Genomic DNA, 21,195 nt, shown 5'->3' with positions numbered 1-21,195 from the left:
CATCTTCCAGCAACTCCGAAGCAGTCTTATTTACACAAGGTATCGTGTATTTGAAATACACGTACGGGGGGGGGGGGGGGAATCTTTTTTTGAAAAATGAGACGTGGTTTTCGTAAAAGTTAGATGGTTAGAACTAGAACCGCCGAACACGCACACGTATCATTCCGTCTTCCGCTGGCTGAGTGCAGTGATCCCTGCACCTTCTGAAGGTAGAGCTAGATCCGGCAGAAAGTGCGTTTACTCACTAGTGGAGTGAGCTTTGGCTCCGATATGTCTCAACGCGCATAAATGTATATACAGCGTGTAACACACATACACATTGACACGAGACAGGATCTGGCAGAGTTGTTTTTGGTCTTTTTTTATGTCCATCAGAGTTCCGTATTTTTACAAAATGAAGAGAAGGAAACGAAAGAAACACTTATCTGTCTCCTGAATTACGGCCCTCTCGCGCGCAGCTCGCGTTTCCCCCGCACGCACGCACACACACCAACACACACTCGTATGCGCAGGCACACTCCCCACAATACTGCGGTCTTCTTGGCTTGCTGTTGGAGAGGAAGAGAGCAAGGGCAGAAGGGATGGAAGGAAAAGAAAGGAGGCGGACACGTGGAAGAGTGGAGAGGAAGAAGGGGGGGATGACGAAGGTAACTGGGGAGATGTGAACACTGAAGTGTGCGCAGTACTGCTGTCAGATAAGTCTTCTTTCCCCTCTGTGTCCCATGTTCCGCCACCCTGTCCCACCCCCACACCAAATCCCTCTCTCCACAGTCTCATCGCAAAGGGCAGCAGTTGCCCAGGGCAGCAGTTGGCATGACGACTCAGGAAGGCAGCCTCAGGGTTCCTTTTCCAAGCAGGAACTGCAGTACCCGATCCACCAGCAGGGCGGCAACAAAGTCCACCACCAGGACCTGGGCGATGACCAGCTTGAACTGAGGGAGACAGAGGGAGGGAGGACCATTAGGGTTTCCGAGGCAACCCTTCAAAAGCACGGCAATTAATGAACGCTGAAGAGCTACTGATGGTCATATTCCAGTTTGGGCAATCTCGCTACAAAAAGCAGCATCTTCCTGCTCAGATCTTTAGTACGCCTGTTTTTCGATAGGTGACGTACACAACAGTTCGCCACCACCACGGAAACAGGCCGTGAAGGTTATTGTGGAAAGAACATCGCACGTGTAACTACAGGAACTCAAGTAGCCACGCCTTAGCTTCCTTCATTTACTTTACGCAGTCCTGATCCGCCCCAAACAAACTTCAATCGCTGAAGCAACATCACAGGACCGCAAGCGTATCAAGTGACACCGCGATCGATTTGCGTCTTCCGCGCAATTGTGGGTTAGTCAGGCTTTTATGAATGAACGCCAGGGAGAGGCCCACCTCTGTCGGGATGTCCACGAGCGCAAACTGCTCGTTGAACTCGGGCGAGGAACCTGAAAGCAGCCCCACGATGGCCAGAGCCGACAGGGCTATGCTCCAGAGCAACGGCCTGTTCTCATTCAGAGACTCCATGAAGGGGTGACCCTAGGAGAGAAGCAGAATGGGGGAGGCGGGAATAAAGCCATTGAATTTGAGATAAACAGGAATCGGCACCGTGTCCTGGAATGGAATACGTGTCATTACCTCGTGAAGTCCTGCAACAACCATTAGCGCCCCGTCTAACAATGTGACCGGCGTTAGTAAGTCGTGTGACAATGAAGCGGTTGTCAGTACCTTGTAGTTGATGGCGAAGGTGGCCATCTGCATGGCCATAGACATGATGTACACAGTGCTGTTTATCAGGCTGGGCTCAAACTCCTTGTAAAGATCCACAAACTGCTCTGACCTGGAGAGGTAATAGAGCAGGAGCATTCTTCACTCAACATTGGACTCACTGACTGAAACAATGTATGCATGTATGAGAATAAATTATGTGTGTGTGTGTGTGTGAGTGACTATGCTAGATGTTTGAGTGCGTTTCTGCATACCTGGGGGGGCTCCTGGACTGTGCTCCCTTGTACAGGTAAACCAGGCTGCAGAAGTGAACAGCGAACTGCAACAGCACAGTCAGCACAGTGTAGAGGTTGAAGATGTTGGGTAGGGGGCGCTCTCGAGACAGCGTCTTTAGAGGCTGGGAGGAAATGGGGAGGAAAAGTGTAAAACAAACAGCTGAACCAAGCATTCACCAGACCCCAACCCTGAACCAGTCTTTATGCAACTGGAACTGCAAGTCTCACAAATGTTCATTGTCAATATGCTTCTCAAGGTTTCCAGCGGATCATTACCATTTCACTGGTAACTTAAATACACAGCGGCACAGGAATTTTACAGAACAAGGACAACATTTAACAGCAATAACCACCTGGTATTTGACAGCCGAAAAGCATTCTGGGAAGACCCCCGCCCTTACCTTTGACCTGGATATGAACAGGAAACAGCCGGCGAGCAGCAGGCCCTGTAGTGTGGCCTGGAAGTCGCTGAACTTGACGCCCTCCAGGTAGAGTACAGACTGGCTGTAGGCCAGCACCAGGGCGTTGAGGGCCAGGATTTTAAACATCTGCAGGGTGGTTACCAGCGTGCAGCGGCCCTGTTTAATCACGTGGCAGACTGCGGGGGGAGGACCGAGGTTAGCGCCCGTGTGACAGAACGTGTGTGTGTGTGTGTGTGTGTGTGTGTGTGTGTGTGTGTGTGTGTCTGTGGTGTGTTACTCACTGCACTGTATGGAGGACAGTTTAGAGGTGAAGGGGGCGGCAATTGAAGCGTCGCCCAGCTTCACCACCTGGATCTGATCTTCCTCCAGCTCCCGCAACACCTGACTGATCCGCTCCTACAACAAAATGCAGTTACCAGTCCTACAGCTCTTTAACACAGCCCCACATTCAATCACCTGGCCTCTCTGCCCTGCCCAACCTCCTGAATATTCAGTCACCTGACATCGCTGCCCAACCCACCTTCTGAACAGCCAGCTGCTCCTCCCGCTGGGCCATCACCCTCTGTCTGGCAGCCCGAGAGCTCAGCTTGACCCCTGACCCCGACACAGGGGGAGGGGCCTGCTGTCCGCAGCGACCGCCTCCCTGTCCCGCACCCTCCTCTTCCTCTCTGGCATGCGCTCGGGAGCGTTGGCCAGGAGAGCCACGCCTGGGAGGGGGAGAGAGAGAGAGAGAGAGAGAGAGAGAGAGAGAGAGAGAGAGAGAGAGAGAGAGAGAGAGAGAGAGAGAGAGAGAGAGAGAGAGAGAGAGAGAGAGAGAGAGAGAGAGAGAGAGAGAGAGAGAGAGAGAGAGAGAGAGAGAGAGAGAGAGAGAGAGAGAGAGAGAGAGAGAGAGTGGGGATTAGTCTTCCTTTTCACAGCTTACATACACTCACACCGACTTAACATACAGATGCCAGGATCATCCAATCAGAACATGCCAAATTCACATTTGTGGTTTCCGGGTGTAACACCTCCCACCTCTAGGGAGGTTCTTAGCCCTGATTCATGCACTCATCTTCCCGTAAGAAGTCGCTCTGGATAAGAGCTTCTGCCAAACGGCAGTAGTGTAATGCTGACAGGACCAATGGATTTCAACTGAACCTGTGGCTGAAGAGGTACTGATGAAGAGTATGGTTAATCTTCCTGCTCAGATCTTTAGTATGCCTGTTTTTCGATAGGTGACGTACACAACAGTTCGCCACCGCCGTGGAAACAGGCTGTGAAGGTTATTGTGGAAAGAACATCGCACGTGTAACTACAGGAACTCAAGTAGCCACGCCTTAGATTCCTTCATCTACTTTACGCAGTCCTGATCCGCCCCAAACAAACTCCATCGCTGAAGCAACATCGCAGGACTGCAAGCGCATCAAGTGACACCACGATTGATTAATTCACCGGAGAATAAAATCTCACCGGCCAGACTTCCACTCGATGGTGGGTTAGTCACACTTATGTAAACTCAAGATAGGTAACAATGTTGAGCATCATCTATTCTACACCAGGACAGAGTGGATTAACTACACATCTGAATTCAACTTTTGTTGCGTTTAACAATAACCTACAGAGCAAAATCGTGCAACAGCAAAGCAAAAAAGTACCGTGCATTAGGGCCATCTTTAAATTGTGCTTATTAACAGAAATGACGCCATGCGTTACCAAAGTTCTTTAGAACTTTTTGGATTTAAAGTTTTCGACAAATGAAAATACGAAGATGCTACATAATACATAGATAAACAGGATCATCCAATCAAGACATGCGAGGTCTTCACATTTGTGGTTTTTGAGTAATACCTCCTACCTCTAGGGAAACTCTGGCTCTTTACCCTGATTGATGCACTCGTCTCCTCATTAGAAGAAGTCGCTCTGGATAAGAGCTTCTGCCAAATGGCAGTAACGTAATCTCACGGAACGTGGACAGAGCCAATGGATTTCATACAGATCGTAGATGAAGGCTAACAGCGCTAAAGTACAGACCGATGCTCCCGGAGACAGCGGTACAGACCGATGCTACAGCAGGGCTAAAGGACAGGTTTAGGAAAGGCTGAAGAGGTGCTGATGAGGTCACAGATGAGGTTAAATCAGATGAGCTCACCAATGTGGGCGTGTTTGAGCGCTCCGACGTCATTGGTCCCGTCGCCACACATCAAAGTCACAAAACCCAGGCCCTTGAGACTGGTGATCACGAACTCCTGCAACACAACACACGGTCACCACATACTGCCTGGCCGCTTCACAAGCCTGTAATGAGCACTACACAATCTACAGTGTAATGGTCAACACGTCTCCATAGGATACGGTAAGGAACAGCGTTCTATATACAGTCCACGGTTCCCAAACTACCCAAGCAACATGGCCGCAGGTCCCCAGCAAGTAGTTAATCATAACCAAAATGCATGATGGGGCTGACCGGTCCCAGAGACTGACACTCAGGCTGAAAAAGTTTGGGAACCACTGTTCTATACAACATACCATATGTATATTTTGTTAATAATGTATGAACTGTGAATGTGACAGGTGAGATCGCTTGTTTTGCATGCTGCAACAGCTCTCTGATCCAAGACAAATTTTGTCCCGAGGGAGATGAAGTAAACCTTAACCATAATCGTATACAAGACTGCATATTTTCACAACTTGGCTGCCAACAGTGTCAAAACAACGGAGTCAGGGAGGCCTCATTATCGCAGTGTTACGCTGACCTTCTGTTTGGGGCTGACTCTGGCGAAGACCCGCACGTGGGGCAGCAGGGCATGGAGGAGCTGGGGGTCGGAGGTCAGTCTGGCCAGCCCCTCCCCCGTCACACACAGGTCGTACTGAGCGACCAGGCTGGAAACGCATGGCGGGGGCAGGGGAACCCGAACGCTGCCGTCTATCGACTCCCACAGCCACTCGCCTGGAACACGACACCGCTAGCTGTGACACGCTGACATGCTACCTCACACAGTGACATACTGACAATACTGCACACGCCAATGCCTCACACTGCACACTGACACAGCACTTTGTATAACACTACAACTGTAATGTACTGTAATACAGAACATAGAAAGCCCACACTAGTGGAAACACACACACCCTGCGTGTGTCCAGGCTGTAGTATGAGGGTATGCTCCTTCTGGATGAAGTGCAGTTCTCTGGCCACATGACATGCAGTGAGGGGATTATCTCCTGTTATCATCACCACCTGAGTACGAGAGAGAGGGAGAGGGAGAGAAAGGGGAGATAGAGAAGAACGCGCTCAGTACTGGGTCAAAAGTGTTGTTTATATCATTTTGCGCCAGACCAGTATAGATAGCAGGGCGAATGTACATTTATACACCCATGTAGTTGCGTGTGTAGACTCAGTGACCTATTTTTTATTTTATTTAAACATTTTTTGTGAGTGAAAAATGACAGGAGATCAGCAGTTTCAGAGATACTCAAACCACCCTGTCTGACACCAACAGTGATTCTACAATCAAAGTCACTTGGATCATTTGCTTGGATTTCTTCCCCATTCTAACATTTGGTCTGAACATTTGTTTTTAAGCATCTAGTTGCTGCCACGTGATTGGTCGATTAAATATTTGCAGGCCGGTGTACAGGTCTACCTAATAAATTGCTCACTGAGTATGCCCAGCGTGAACACGTGTACCATGTAGCAAGAGTTAGCGTACATGTAGCAATCGTGTAGCTTGCGGTACTCACGTGATGCGAAGCCTCCTGTATCTCCCTGATGACTGCCTTGCTGTCCGTCTTCAGAGGACAGGAGACGACCATGAACCCGACAAACTGCAGACCGCATTCCAGAGTGTCACGGTTCACCTCCCGCACCTGCAACCCAACAGCAACCACACACGTTCCATACAAACCAGCAATAATGCCACAGACTGTAGATGAGCTGAGCAAGGTACCAGAAGTAGGGAGAGAACTGCATGGTGTATAACAGCTATCATCAAATCTGGACCTGGCTTACTTTTCTCCCAGGTAATTAGCTCAACAATTAGTGCTACTGATTGGCCAGAGTATCACACTCCTACGTAAAGGAAGGGTGGAAAACCAGAAGTTCTAGGATCACAAGGACCCTGATTTGATGATCCCTGGTGTATAATTTATATGACTATTATATAGAGCTATGTGCAGAGTAACCTGTTGGTGAGTGAGGAGTTGAGTACCTGTTGGTGGGTGAGGTGTCCCATTTCCTTGTAGCCCAGCGCCAGCACCCTGGCCCCCTCGCGAGACATCTCCTTGTGCACTTCATCATACGTATCAGGACACTCTGAGAACTGTAAGCACACACAGAATGCATGGGTTATGTGTAGGACTATAACAGTAATATTAAAGTGTGCAAGTTAGGCATAACGGTAATAATGGTGTGTGTGTGTGTGTGTGTGTGTGTGTGGTGTAGGACGGTAACAGTAGTAAGAAGTGTGCGCTGTTACGACCTGGTCTAGGGTCAGTATCCAAAACGGCAGTATCTTTACCAACAGAAATCGAAGGCATCAGAATACATTCAGCCACAAGACCACCAGGCAAGAACATTTGCGAGTTTGTGCATGCGTCATGCCACGTGCAGAGCAAACACATTCCTTTAACTGGTAACCGAGAACAGACTCCAACCTCACATGTCCAGAAACCAAATCAGATTTGAAATACACATTGTACAAGGGAGCATGAACACCACGTCCAATTTCTTGCACCAACATATCAGAACCACGACTCGAATGCTGAAAACGGTGATCGCTCTCAAAATGCATGATTGGGCAGGTCCTGTATCCCACAGGATGCGAATAGGTTTTCGCGCCGAACGAGTTTGTCAGAAACTACGACTGTTCCAACAGAGGTAAACGGATCGAATGCGGAGTTAACAAAAGGGAGAAAGGACTGCACGAGTTTCCAAATTCAAGGTACTAGTCAGACCAACACTTCGAATAGCGCTTGTGATTTCGGCTGGTTTTTACCCCGAAGTACCGCACAGCAATAATGTGCCCGACTTCGTGTCAATAAAAACACTCCCGAGACTCAGTTAAGTCAGTTCGGTCTGCATGCATAACAATATTATTAACGATAGTTCCTCAACTCTTCAATTTGCTCATTTCTTTCAGTGGCTCGAGAGACTTCACGAGTAAGATCAAAAGTTTGCATGCTTACGAAACTTATGTCTGTAAGCTTCAGGACAAGCTCGTAAGCACGCAAAACAGTTTTCACTACCTCGTAATCCATACTCCCTTCCAAGGATAAAGTGGAACGCCCTTCCTGAGCTTTCCCAACTACCTTGCGTCGCAGAAGCACGCGGCACGCGGTGAACAAACGGCTACTAGAGTGGAGACAGTCAGCGAACCTTTTTCGGGAGTGGGGCCTCCATTCATTAGCTCGCAATTGCAACTCCTTCAACTTGGCCTGACGGTCAGCCTGAAGGTCGATAGGTTGGATTCTGATACGCCTGCCTGCTTAGCGCCGGTTCTTTTAAACAGAGAATGAGCAAGGGACCTACAGAAGATGTGTGAATCGCCGGGATCTATGCCGGGAGACATTACAATCTCAGCTTTCGCAGTATCCCACCTCAAATGCAACACCTGTTAGCTCATCTTCCTCGGTTAAGATCTGTCGCGCCACAATCTCTTCGTATAGCAAAGTAGTTATCTTCGTTTTGGTTTAATTCCTCAACAAGGTCACACTAAAAGGGACTGGAGAGTGGAAATGAACACTGCAGGCCGAAGAGTAACTCCGGTCATAATGGCCTATCCAAATCTTAAAATAAAGAAATACTTGCTAGTCTTAAAAGGTTTACATGCCTCGAAACGGGCGTGTCGCCAACCGCCATGATTGCTTTCAAAAACAATAAAAGGAAAAATAATAAAGCAAAAGTGTCCCAAAATGCGTGGATGCAATCATACTGGAACACTCTAAATAACCCGACTCACTATACGGCGAGCAGAGGGGTAATTTAAAGCAAAATCGGGGTGGGCGAACAGGGTCGCACGACGAGTAAGTCCGAGTCGAACAAACAGCGGCCTTTTCAAAGAGAAGAACCGGAAGCGGGAGCTGCAAATCTAGGGCAACCCGGACGTGCAACAAATATAGTCGTACATCCAGCAGACAAAAGCTAACGGAGGTCGTAACCGTGCGTAGGATGTGGGCGGTAGTAATGAAGTGTGTGGGTTATGTGTAGGACAGGGACAGGAGTAAAAAAGTGTGTGGGTTATGTGTAGGACAGGAACAGGAGTAATGAAGTGTGGGGGTTATGTGTATGTGAGGGACAGTAGTAAAAGTGTGTGGGTTGTGTGTGGTTACCATGCCCCTGAGTGTCTCTGGTGCGCCCTTCACAGTGGAGATGTAGCAGAGCTCAGTGGAACCCAGCCTCTCGTATGACGCCAGTACAGACATCCTCTTCAGCGCGCTAGCAAAATGGAACCGCTGGTGGATCTTCAGGCCTGGAGTCTTTATACCGCGAGGGAACACCTTCTCATCTGCAGCAAAGATCATGACATCATCAGTGAACACCTTCTAAAGCACACAGACAAACACCCATCCATAAACAGTGTGGGTAGTGTTTTAGTCTTGTATTGATAAATATATAAAATCTTTTTTTTTCCTCTGAAAATATGACCTTTTTTTTTTTTTAAAGTTTGGTTGACAAATGTGAGAAATGTAGTTTACCTTTAGTGAGGGTCCAGTCAGCAGCAGTTAGCATGGCCTTCTCCAGTGGGTCACCCACCAGTTGTCCGTCATCAAGAGTAACCAGCGAATGGCAGGTAGCCACAACCCGGTGTGTCTCCACCGGAATATCCGAGACTGGAGTCACCTCCTTTCCCTCCCTGCAGGTCCCCAGAGATACACACACACAGACACACATTTCAGATAAACACATAGACATTTCAGACACAAACACACGCACACATTTCAGACACAAACACACATACACATTTCAGACACAAACACACACACACATTTCAGACACAAACACACACATTTCAGACACACATACACACACATTTCAGACACAAACACACATACACATTTCAGACACACAGACACACACATTTCAGACACAAACACACATTTCAGACACAAACACACACACACACATTTCAGACACACATATTTCAGATACAAACACACACACACACACAGACAGACATTTCAGACACAAACACACAAGCACACATTTCAGACACACACATGATATGCACAAACAGCTGTCCCATAGGTGTCCTGTAATGTGCTGAATCATGCTATACCCACTTTTCTCCACCGGAGGGTAGTATAATCAAACCCAAAACCAGAACCATTAATTTTCAGACCTCCAACATAAAGCACCAAAACAAAACTAAGATCATGGTGACATTTACGTTACCTTCCTCTCTATTTCATTATGAGGACGAGACAAATATTTTCACTTCCTAAATTGAGGTATTTTTCCTTGTTCATTTCTCACCAAAACAAGATGCCATGACCACCAATCAAATTTGTCAATCATAAACTACCAATGGCAGACTGTATTGGTGATAAATAAATAAAAAAACGGTATAATTGAAAAATACCACCAGTCATAGACTGTGTCATTTGCTCCACCAGTCAGCGGCCATGTTGGTTGAAAACAACCAATAAGAGTGCGGGTTGATGCGTACCTCAGTCCGGCCACGCCCCGCACCACCAGGCTGTCACTGGTGAGAGTGCCGGTCTTATCGAAGCAGCAGACCTCCACCTTCCCTGCAAAAGGGATCCGGAACGGCTCTGTACAGAAAACATCTATGGAGGGAGAGGGAGAGACGAGAGAGAGATTTGATCAGGAAACCACACAATATAAAGTGGTCACTGAAGCACACACTGATCTCTACAGAGAAAACAGGCAGAAAAGATTTTGCATTTGTACCTTGCTACATGTTTTGCAATAGTAAAATACAGGAGCTATTGCCCATGGGGGAGAGCGAGTGACCTAGCTAACTGCAAGAGACAGCAAGTCATTTCATTTTCACCATTACCCTGATGTGTAGACAGCAAATGGTCACCTCAAAGAGACAAAGAAAGATGTCTTTAAAATGGTGGCTTGGTGCCAGCAGGGTTTGGGGCGATCGCAATAATAGTCAAGTCATGGCATCTTAGATTTGCTGGCAATCTAGAATCTTTATACGCAACCTTTAGACCCCACACTCACAGAGTTTGGCCAGGGCGATGAGGGAGGTGTTCACGGCCAGGGAGAGCTCGATGGGCAACTCCGGTGGAACTACGGAGGTGAGGATGAGTGTGCACTCCAGAAAGAGCTTATACCGATTCCTGCTCAAATCCCTCGTTCCTGAGAGAGAGAAAGAGGGTGAAGGGCGAGAGAGGCAGAGAATGTAGTGGAGAGAGAGAGAGTGGGAGGATGGCAGATATTAACCGTTATATCATTAGCAACACTGTCGCAAGGTTGGGTTTGATCTGGGAGCGCTGGGGCCACCTCCAACCCCTCCCCCACTCACCCTCAACCCAGACGTAGACGGCCGCAGCAATGGCGAACACCAGGAGGAAGAGGATGAATATGAAGGTCTCCAGGTTGTTGGCCGTCACTCTTTTCACTCCGAACAGAATGGTTCTCAGCAGCTTCCCCTGGAGGGAGAGAGTGAGTGAGAGAGTGAGAGAGAGAGTGAGAGTGCGAGAGTGAGTGAGTGGAGTGAGAGAGTGTGAGAGTGAGTGAGTGAGTGGAGTGAGTGAGTGAGAGAGTGAGAGTGAGTGAGTGAGAGAGTGAGAGAATGAGAGAGTGAGAGAAAGAGAGACAGCGAGAGTGATTGAGAGTCAGTGAGAGAGAAGAAAAGTTCCTTACCTGAGATGTGTAGAATCCAGTCCTCAGGACATAAGCCACGCAGCCATTATCAACAGCTGCAGCGAAGGAGAGAGTTTCAAACACATTATTTTTACATTTATCTGTTTGCGTTTTACATAAATGGCATATACGTGTCATATTTCATATTGTATATACTTTGGCTGCACTGATCTGGCTGTCCCTGCCAAGAGAGCACCAATTAAAACGGTGCTGCCCATTTTAAGATACAGACAGTGCTGCACATGACACAGACAGGGCGGTGTAAGATACTGACGTTTTAGGCCAGCGCTGGCCCGGAGAGGGGGGCTGTGCTGGACCACCTTGGTCCCTCCTGAGATGATGTGAAGGCGGGAGTCCGTCTGCAGGTCCAAGACTCTCTCCGGGTCCAGATCTTCCACAGGCTCCTGGACAGACAGACAGACAGACAGGGTCAGAGAGATGCTGGCAGACCGATCACAGCAGCAGTTTACACCTATAATTCTGATGCTCTGATGAACAGTGATATTTAAACAGCAGCATCAATGATCTTGATAAATTACCATGCATTCCTGATATCTGAGAAGCAATACATTTGCATATAACTGCAAAAATGAATCGCTTTAGTTTCTGAAAGGGACAAATCAACGTATCAACATGTCAAGCGCTTGGCCCACTGGCATAATAAGCCAGTCTCCATCTGAGATTTATTTCAATTTAAAACAGAAACTTTCTTCAGGGCTGGCACTACGATGTGCAGAGCAGCAGAGCTGTACAGTGTAAAAGGCTGTTGTTTAGGTTATATTGTGTAGTGAGTATTGAATCTGTTGTGTGGAGTGTTGTGTAGTGTGCGAGTCGTATTGAGTGCTCTGTAGTGCATAGGTTGTGTGTGTATGCTCTGGAGTGTGTGAGTTGTGTAGAGTGTGTGTTGACAGTGTGTATTCTGTAGTACGTTAGTTGTGTTGCGTGTGTATGAGTTGCGTAGAGTGTGTGTTGGCAGTGTGTATTCTGTAGTACGTTAGTTGTGTTGCGTGTGTGTGAGTTGTGTAGAGTGTGTGTTGGCAGTGTGTATTCTGTAGTGCGTTAGTTGTGTTGCGTGTGTGTTCCGTATTGTGTGAGTTGTGTTGCGCGTGTGTGTGTGTGTGTTCTGGAGTGTGTTGTTTGTGTTGAGTGTATGTTGAGAGTGTGTACTCTGTGGTATGGGAGTTGTGTAGTGTGTGTGTTCTGTATTGTGAGTTGTGTACAGTGAGTGTTCTGTATTGTGTGAGTTGTGTACAGTGTGTGTGTTCTGGAGTGTGTGGTCTGTGTTGAGTGTGTGTGTTCTGGAGTGTGTGGTCTGTGTTGAGTGAGTTGTGTTTCCTGCGTGTGTGTGTTCTGGAGTGTGTGGTCTGTGTTGAGTGTGTGTGTTCTGGAGTGTGTGGTCTGTGTTGAGTGTGTGTGTTCTGGAGTGTGTGGTCTGTGTTGAGTGTGTGTGTTCTGGTGTGTGTGGTCTGTGTTGAGTGTGTGTGTTCTGGAGTGTGTGGTCTGTGTTGAGTGTGTGTGTTCTGGAGTGTGTGATCTGTGTTGAGTGTGTGTGTTCTGGAGTGTGTGGTCTGCGTTGAGTGTTGTGCATCCTCTTGACGGTCTGACCTTCATCTGTGGCACAGACTCTCCAGTCAGCATCGCCTCATCCACGATGCAACGGCCCCTGAGCAGCAGCACATCGCATGGAACCAAGTTCTCCTGGGGAGAGCGCCCTGGGGAGGACAAAAATCAGTGCACATGTGACCAGAAGCAGGAAGAAGCAGAGAGCTGCAGTAGCTGGGCATACACATGTAGACACAGTTTACCCAGCGTTCCAGTGCTATTACCGGCATGCCATGGGCCAGGTAGGAACCTTACCTACAGATACAATGTCCCCGGGTACCAGTTCATCGCTGGATACTGGCCTCCACTTCCTGTTCCTGTACACCTATTTGCAAAAACAGCCTGTCACATCTCCATACTTATTAAATAGATTAAATGTGGATTTATAAACAACATTTACATAAAAATTTTCCTAGACTTTGTATTTCCACAAAGAATATTTATATGACAAATCCTTTCCTTAATATCAATTGTAAATATTTGCGTCAAGTGTACAATCAAGCGAAACAACTGCTTGGCTTAAAACCTTACACTCAAAGAAGAAAAGAATGCATAATGTTGAGATGGTGGCTGTGGTGATTGTGCCTTCAGCTGGCACAGAGCTCTTTGCGGTACCTGGATCATGTACGGCTTGTTCCCCATTCTGCGGATTTCAGACATGTTCCTCATCTGCTGCTGCACCAGTGACGCTTCAAACGCCACCAGCATGAAGAGTGTGAACACACTGTAGTACCAGTACTCATCCAAACACCACAGACCCACGCAAAACACCTGCAAAAACACAATATCGTTCAGTACTCATCCAAACACCACAGACCCACGCAAAACACCTGCAAAAACACAATATCGTTCAGTACTCATCCAAACACCACAGACCCACGCAAAACACCTGCAAAAACACAATATCGTTCAGTACTCATCCAAACACCACAGACCCACGCAAAACACCTGCAAAAACACAATATCGTTCAGTACTCATCCAAACACCACAGACCCACGCAAAACACCTGCAAAAACACAATATCGTTCAGTACTCATCCAAACACCACAGACCCACGCAAAACACCTGCAAAAACACAATATCGTTCAGTACTCATCCAAACACCACAGACCCACGCAAAACACCTGCAAAAACACAATATCGTTCAGTACTCATCCAAACACCACAGACCCACGCAAAACACCTGCAAAAACACAATATCGTTCAGTACTCATCCAAACACCTTACACCCACGCAAAACACCTGCAAAAACACAATATCGTTCAGTACTCATCCAAACACCACAGACCCATGCAAAACACCAGCAAAAACACAATATCATTCAATGCCCATTCAAACAACAAATGCCCACACAACAAACCTGCACAAAACACAATATCATTCAATACTCATCCAAACACCCGTGAACACATTAATCCAAACTAGCGATCAAATTAAGGAATTTTTTTCATAGATTTTTGGCAACATTAATGAATGTTTGCAAAACATCTTTGCAAAATAGCCACAGTCGGCACTGTGTGAATATGTACCAAAAAAAAGAAGAAGAGTCTTGATGCAATCATATATAACGTATAAGATAAATAGTAAATAGGTAAAACTGTGGAAATATTGAAGCCATTGTTTGGCCTTCTATTGCTGAGAAAGATTATCTGCCATTAATGACAGCTAACAGTTAACGTTACCGAATAGTTGGTTGAAAAAATCAGTACTATGGCAAGGTCTACAGAAAAGTAACCCAAGAAGTTTGCCAAGAGCTAGTTTGACCAAACGTGAGTCTAGCTTTCGCTACCTGTAGGACTATGCCCCATTTACAGTAGCTAATGTTTCACCATTGTGGGAGATTGCACCAGGCATACAGGCAACTTTATGCACACACATACACACCTGGAAGACGAAGAAGGGGGCAGTGGCCCTCTCCTTAAAAAGCTCCAGGAAGTCGGGGACCACCATCTCGGCACGGTTGGTGCCGTAGCGCTTCTCTGCGGCCCGCAGCTCCGTCTCCTCCTGGTAACCCCGCCAGGTCTGGAAGAAGCCCATTGGCTGGCAGACTGGGAAGGCCACCGGCAGAAAGCACTTCCTCTCACTGGCATCAAAAACATAACAGATCTTCTGGAACTCAAATGACAGGACGATGGTGCCATCCTCATTCTGGGGAGAGAGAGAGAGAATATGGGAGAGGGAGGCATTTGGGATGTTACTGCAGTGGTGTGCAGATGAAAAGCACTGTGGGGTGTTGGGACTGGTGATGTGCTTACCTTGTCTCTCTGTAGAGGCACCAGCTCAGCAGAGCCATTGTTGGGAGTGGGGATCACCTTTGCCAATGTGGCCTTGTCTGGATCCGGCTCCTGTAGAGACACACACACACACGCGCATACATATGTGCACTCCACACAGATTAATTTCCTGTTCTCCTAATCCACACATCTTCAGCTCTCCTTTGCCTAACTCCAGGCAGCTACTGATCCAAACCCTTGTGTTGTTCCCCCTACTATGTGCTATCAGAATGATCATCTAACTCATCTAAACTCATCTAACTAATCTAAAATCATCTAACTCATCTAACTAATCTAAACTCATCTAAACTCATCTAAACTCATCTAAAACTCGCCATCCTGGTTTGAGCTCTCCACCATACAGTTACAGCGGAAGCAGACGCTGAATCTATTCACCTGCGTAAAATCTTCCGTGAAGCTGAATGCTGCATTTGTATTAGTGACGATTCACATTGAATTTGGTGTACAAATTTTGTTGTTTGAATATGAATACTTAAATTAACCTTTCAGTCTAACCTCCATTTCTTAGAAAACACTTTAAAGCCTGCTTCAATATTGTTTCATTGACAAGAATTAAGTTTTAGCCTTTTTAACTGCAGCTTTTCTGGTTTTGGTGCTGCACTGAACTGCAAATGTATTTAGTCCTTCCTTCAGAACTTATTTTATTTGTTTTACTGGACCGTATGCTCTGTATGATACTATATTTGAGGCTGTGCAACAAATATACAGCTACTACTATTACACTTAACACTTAAAATTACGATAATACGGCGTTAATGACTTTTGCGCACACACGCGCGCATTCATATGTGCACTCCACACAGATTAATTTCCTGTTCTCCTAATCCACACATCTTCAGCTCTCCTTTGCCTAACTCCAGGCAGCTACTGATCCAAACCCTGGTGTTGTTCCCCATACTATGTGCTATCAGAATCATCATCTAACTCATCTAAACTCATCTAACTCATCTAAACTCATCTAAAACTCGCCATCCTGGTTTGAGCTCTCCACCATACAGTTACAGCGGAAGCAGACGCTGAATCTATTCACCTGCGTAAAATCTTCCGTGAAGCTGAATGCAGCATTTGTATTAGTGACGATTCACATTGAATTTGGTGTACAAATTTTGTTGTTTGAATATGAATACTTAAATTAACCTTTCAGTCTAACCTCCATTTCTTAGAAAACACTTTAAAGCCTGCTTCAATATTGTTTCATTGACAAGAATTAAGTTTTAGCCTTTTTAACTGCAGCTTTTCTGGTTTTGGTGCTGCACTGAACTGCACATGTATTTAGTCCTTCCTTCAGAACTTATTTTATTTGTTCTACTGGACCGTATGCTCTGTATGACACTATATTTGAGGCTGTGCAACAAATATACAGCTACTACTATTACACTTAACACTTAAAATTACGATAATACGGCGTTAATGACTTTTGCGCACACACGCGCGCGCATTCATATGTGCACTCCACACAGATTAATTTCCTGTTCTCCTAATCCACACATCTTCAGCTCTCCTTTGCCTAACTCCAGGCAGCTACTGATCCAAACCCTGGTGTTGTTCCCCATACTATGTGCTATCAGAATGATCATCTAACTCATCTAAACTCATCTAACTCATCTAAAACTCGCCAGCCTGGTTTGAGCTCTCCACCATACAGTTACAGCGGAAGCAGACGCTGAATCTATTCGCCTGCGTAAAATCTTCCGTGAAGCTGAATGCAGCATTTGTATTACAGTGACGATTCACATTGAATTTGGTGTACAAATTTTGTTGTTTGAATATGGATACTTAAATTAACCTTTCAGTTTATTTAGTCCTTCCTTCAGAACTTATTTTATTTGTTTTACTGGACCGTATGCTCTGTATGACACTATATTTGAGGCTGTGCAACAAATATACAGCTCCTACTATTACACTTAACACTTAAAATTACGATAATACGGTGTTAACGACATTTGCGCAAGATCCATGTAGTGACGAAACTAAAACACACCTACAGAAACTAAATATGATCTGGCGCACACAGAAGTCCGCCAGACAACTCCCAAAAGTGCAATATTTCAGCCATACCTTAGTACAGGTGAGCCAACAGTGCGCATGCACTGACCAATAGCCGGACAGTGCGGTCAGCACGTGCGCGATCCCGATGGCGGCGAGAGCGAGCAGACCGGCCTCCGGATAATCTGTAGCTCCATATACTCCAAGCCACACATACAACCACCCCGGGTACAGCAGCAGCAGGAACGGAAGGACTGTGCCGTGCAGCAGTTTGGGCCTCCGCCGGTAGAGCGACACTGAGCTGACGAGCTCGTCGCCGGCACCGTTGTCCTGGCTGTGGTTCACAGCTGGGGCCATTGGCAGCTCCTGCGACCCCAGAATCCCGTCCGCAGCCATGTTGTCCTGTTTTTTTACCTCGTTCATCTTAGTTTGTCCCTTTCTCACTCGGTCCACCCTTCTCTCCGCCTCCCCCTGGCAAGCGGTATGGGTGAAGAGACCCTTTCACACAATCTTGCAATCCGGCGTCCAGAGAAATCTCTCAGACACAGCAGCTTCCGCGTACGCAAGCACGCAGCATTAAGCTAAAACGTCAACGTACCGTATCCATTTCCTTTTGCTGACGTAAGATAACAGGCCAGGGGACTTCCGGTCGAAAAAGAGCCGCTAAATTGTTACCATGACAACCGAACAGACAAAATATGTAAACTATATTTAAAAAATTTCAGAACTACGACGTTCGCTACTGTAAATCCACAATGCATTTTCATTCATTCATTAACGTGTAGCTAGCTATTTAACTGTAGACACACATGGAGCTTTTACTCAAGGGCAGATGTTAGCAAGCTACCATTCGCTAATATATTAGGTAGCTAGCTATATTACATGCCTATTTGCTATCACGTAATGATAGCAAAAGTACCAATAACGCATGATGAAGGGAGATAAAACACCGGTAAATAAAATAAACAACAGACAGTTAACGATCAAGTGATGATACCTTTGACTACCGTAGCATACGTTTTTCTGCGACCAGGAAGTGTACTGCCAAGACTGGCTTTGGGGATAGACCAATGGAATTGCAGAATACTGTGACGAGTTACATATTGATGGCCAATCCAATGGAACCAGGGAGGAGTCCACTCATGTTCGTGAGTAGATGGCGTGAGTGCTGTTACCACGCGTGTGTAACCTTGATGGTAGCATTCTTTTCCCAGTTGTAGTTCTGTTGCCTTCAACCATGTAAGTATGATCCATGTTTCGCTTCCGCGTCTGTTATGTCCTTATCTAACATGGAAATTGTCAACGTGCTTGCCAGCGTGCTCCGTATCATTAGAAAATACTTGTTGACGTTGACTTAAAAATTGCTAACAAACTAGCAGCTTGTTCAACAGCTAGGTTAGTTCACATATCTGCTATTTAGTGAACTAGAAGCCCGGTTTCTGCTATTTGTTTCAGTGTAGACCTCAGTGTAGACATAGAATCTGAATGTGATGCAGCGGGAGTGGGTTTTCATGTCGCCTGCTTGTCAAGTTGAACAAGTTTAGAGTTGACTGCATGCGTGCAGTAAATGACACATCTGGAGAAGGTAAAACACATTAGTGTTAAGTGGACTCGTGATACAATGTTGGACCCTCTCAATGTTGTGACCAATGTATGCTCAACATCCCTTTGTACACTATTATTCATAATGAATCAGTCGGTAGTCAGTCCACCTGACCACCGGTTCTCACTTGTCACTGCTGCTCTGAGGTCTGCTCTACACTACTGCTTTACCCTCTGTTCCACATTTGCTCCACTGTGCTGCTTTGTCACAACATCGCTGAAAAGTCACTTTCACCTTTCAGGCAGGCTGCCATGGATATTACAGCCCGGTTTTGCCACAAGGAGATGGAGGAGTATGGTACTTGTGTGGCCTCTAACCCATCGTCATGGCAACAGCAGTGTCAGGAGCTGAAGATGAAGGTGGCACAATGCACCTCTTCACAGTGAGTGCGTGTTGGTGTCTGTTACCCCTCCCACTCCTCACCAACCTCCAGTGAAATACCTGCTCTATCCTTAAAACCAGTAGCTATGGTTTAGCCTGTTCATGCTCCATGTTCAGCAACCTTACTGCCTGTATTGTGGGGATGAACAAGGAGATTTCCCCCAATCAGTGTAGTGTGAAAGGAACAGTGTGGTGGCCATATCCTAGAAGCATTTTTGTTTTGGGGGATTTTAGACTGTAAAGAAGATAGTGGGGGTGTGAGTGACAGCTGGAAGAGGTGCCATGGAAACTTGTCTATTCCCTGGGCAAGGTTCTGTCATGCCAGAAGTCAAGTACCTGCTGGATGTGTGTTTTGGCACCTGTTCTTATGGCACTGAGGCCTGTTTCCTGCTTCCGTCTCAAGAGGTTCCACTGCTCCGTTACCTTTTTCGTATCCCATCATGCAATGCACTGGAAATGGCACTGTGAATTTGTTTTTACAGTCTCTCTTTCATTCTGGGTCTTTGAGTGGCAGCTGTGTTTTTCTGTGTCTGACAAAGACTCTCCCCCCCCCACTCCCCTCTGCTTCTCTCCTCGGTTCTGTGATTAATGACTATGCCCCACCCCACTGGCCGTGGTGAAGCCCAGTGATCCAGAAGATTCGGTCGGGGTGTGCTGGGGAGTTTACGGAGTTTGAGCGGTGCCTGAGGGAGCACCAGGCAGCAGTGGGCTCCTGCTCGACCCAAGTCCGCCGTTTCCTGGCCTGCGCCGAGACTGTGGACCTCGCAGGCGTCGGTGGGTCCGCCAATGCAGAGCCGGGTTTCACAGCAAGAGCTGGCCGCCTGAGCACTGGTCTCAGCCCAGCTAAGGGTGCGGTTTAGACGGCCACGTCCTGCCAGTTTACAGCAAGGAGGGACGTGTCTGAATGCGCTTGTGGCTGGAGGACCTTATGGGAATCTGCTTTATTGACACTGCTGTTCAAAGGATAGCTCACACACTTGTGTATACTGAAAATAAAATACATTAAAGTATCTAACAATTACTGTAGCAATAACTCGTGTAATCTTTCTGAAATGATGAATACAAATGAATGTGGTCTGACTGCTTGTGCTTGTAACACAGATTGAACTTCCTCTCCTTTCCACAGGGGGAGCTGTTCCTCAACCCACGTAGGACTCGGGGGAACCCTTCTCATTCTGTTAAACCCCTCTGGCCTCACCTTATTTTAAATGCAATGCTGTAAAGTGCAGGATTTCAGATAAGTTGATACCCAAGGACACAGGTTGAACAATAACACAGGAGAAGTTCTCTCTCATGTACATATTACGGACAAACACACGCATGTGCACAAATGCACACAGACACACAGTGTTTTTTGTGTTGCAGCAGATATTTATGTGGTTGATGTTGGATTATGTTTAGATGTCAGTACAACGGAAAGAGTGCCTCTCTCCACCCACCGTCTTTACTGTGAAATATCATGGGAGTTGTTTTCATTAAAGTGGAGTTTACAAGGTTCTGCCTGCTTGACCTCCCTTTCTCTACCTCTCCCCTGCTTTCTCAAGCTGAGGATAAATGTCTTCTCTCACCAATGTAATATTCCTTCAGAATACATAAAATCTGACTGAAAGAATTGTGCATCTGTACATGCTTGATGAACCCCTTCATCAAGAAAAATACAAAAACTTCAAACAATGTACCATTTTATCTGTTTTTCTTTTCTTTGATGTCATTACACACACACACACGCGCACACACACACACACACACACACACGCACACACACACACACACACACTCTTTGTCCATCCTTCCCAGGGAGTTGACCCGGTATAATATTAACCACAGGAATGCGTGCGCTCTCCCCCTGTGTCTTCACTCATTACTCTGCTGGGAAAGGAGGGAGAGATGAAGGAGGGTGTTGAGTTATGAGCTCTGGCCACAGAGGGGAGGGGGGGGGGGGGGTTCAGTGTCCTTTCAGTAGAATGCAGAACATTCCAGAGTTTTTGGATCACTTATTAAAAACAGGAACAAGAAACTATGTATGTACAGTCAGGTCCAGAATTATTGGCACCCTTGGTAAGGCATTAAAATAATAATACAATAATGTGAGAATATTGT

The 21,195-nt window shown here is 46.6% G+C and overlaps 2 protein-coding genes and 2 non-coding genes across 4 annotated transcripts; 1 reads left to right on the top strand and 3 right to left on the bottom strand.

The window, feature by feature from the left end:
- Positions 1 to 345: 345 nt before the first annotated feature.
- Positions 346 to 18,144, bottom strand: atp13a1 (ATPase 13A1). The gene is given in 26 exon segments (XM_061224915.1): positions 346 to 932; positions 1,381 to 1,524; positions 1,714 to 1,825; positions 1,968 to 2,110; positions 2,390 to 2,586; positions 2,692 to 2,806; positions 2,931 to 3,025; positions 3,028 to 3,117; positions 4,542 to 4,638; positions 5,146 to 5,339; positions 5,522 to 5,630; positions 6,134 to 6,259; positions 6,601 to 6,711; positions 8,720 to 8,895; positions 9,086 to 9,243; positions 10,057 to 10,177; positions 10,584 to 10,721; positions 10,888 to 11,014; positions 11,229 to 11,284; positions 11,503 to 11,632; positions 12,834 to 12,940; positions 13,086 to 13,155; positions 13,446 to 13,601; positions 14,716 to 14,979; positions 15,087 to 15,176; positions 17,184 to 18,144. Coding segments are annotated over 26 exon segments (3,588 nt in total). The 5' UTR covers positions 17,535 to 18,144; the 3' UTR covers positions 346 to 821.
- LOC133115617 (small Cajal body-specific RNA 13) lies at positions 1,079 to 1,290 on the bottom strand. Its single transcript, XR_009705790.1, has one exon. It is a non-coding gene; the product is annotated as a small Cajal body-specific RNA 13 (non-coding RNA).
- Positions 3,601 to 3,811, bottom strand: LOC133115618 (small Cajal body-specific RNA 13). Its single transcript, XR_009705791.1, has one exon. It is a non-coding gene; the product is annotated as a small Cajal body-specific RNA 13 (non-coding RNA).
- Positions 18,145 to 18,236: 92 nt separating the features above from the next.
- Positions 18,237 to 20,771, top strand: LOC133115185 (coiled-coil-helix-coiled-coil-helix domain-containing protein 5). The gene is made up of 4 exons (XM_061224965.1): positions 18,237 to 18,350; positions 18,956 to 19,096; positions 19,718 to 19,869; positions 20,222 to 20,771. Coding segments are annotated over exons 1-4 (321 nt in total). The 5' UTR covers positions 18,237 to 18,348; the 3' UTR covers positions 20,248 to 20,771.
- The last annotated feature ends 424 nt before the right edge of the window (positions 20,772 to 21,195 follow it).

The sequence above is a fragment of the Conger conger genome, chromosome 16 (genome assembly GCF_963514075.1).
Source record: "Conger conger chromosome 16, fConCon1.1, whole genome shotgun sequence".
Lineage (NCBI taxonomy): Eukaryota > Metazoa > Chordata > Actinopteri > Anguilliformes > Congridae > Conger > Conger conger.
The sequence above is the reverse complement of the archived record's forward strand: the minus strand, read 5'-3'. Positions and strand labels throughout refer to the sequence as shown.

Excerpts from the sequence above, each read along its gene's own strand:
- LOC133115185 (XM_061224965.1), top strand. Across the intron at positions 19,097-19,717 it reads GCACAATGCACCTCTTCACA|CCCAGTGATCCAGAAGATTC; the intron begins GTGAGTGCGTGT and ends GCCGTGGTGAAG. Across the intron at positions 19,870-20,221 it reads TGTGGACCTCGCAGGCGTCG|GGGGAGCTGTTCCTCAACCC; the intron begins GTGGGTCCGCCA and ends TCCTTTCCACAG.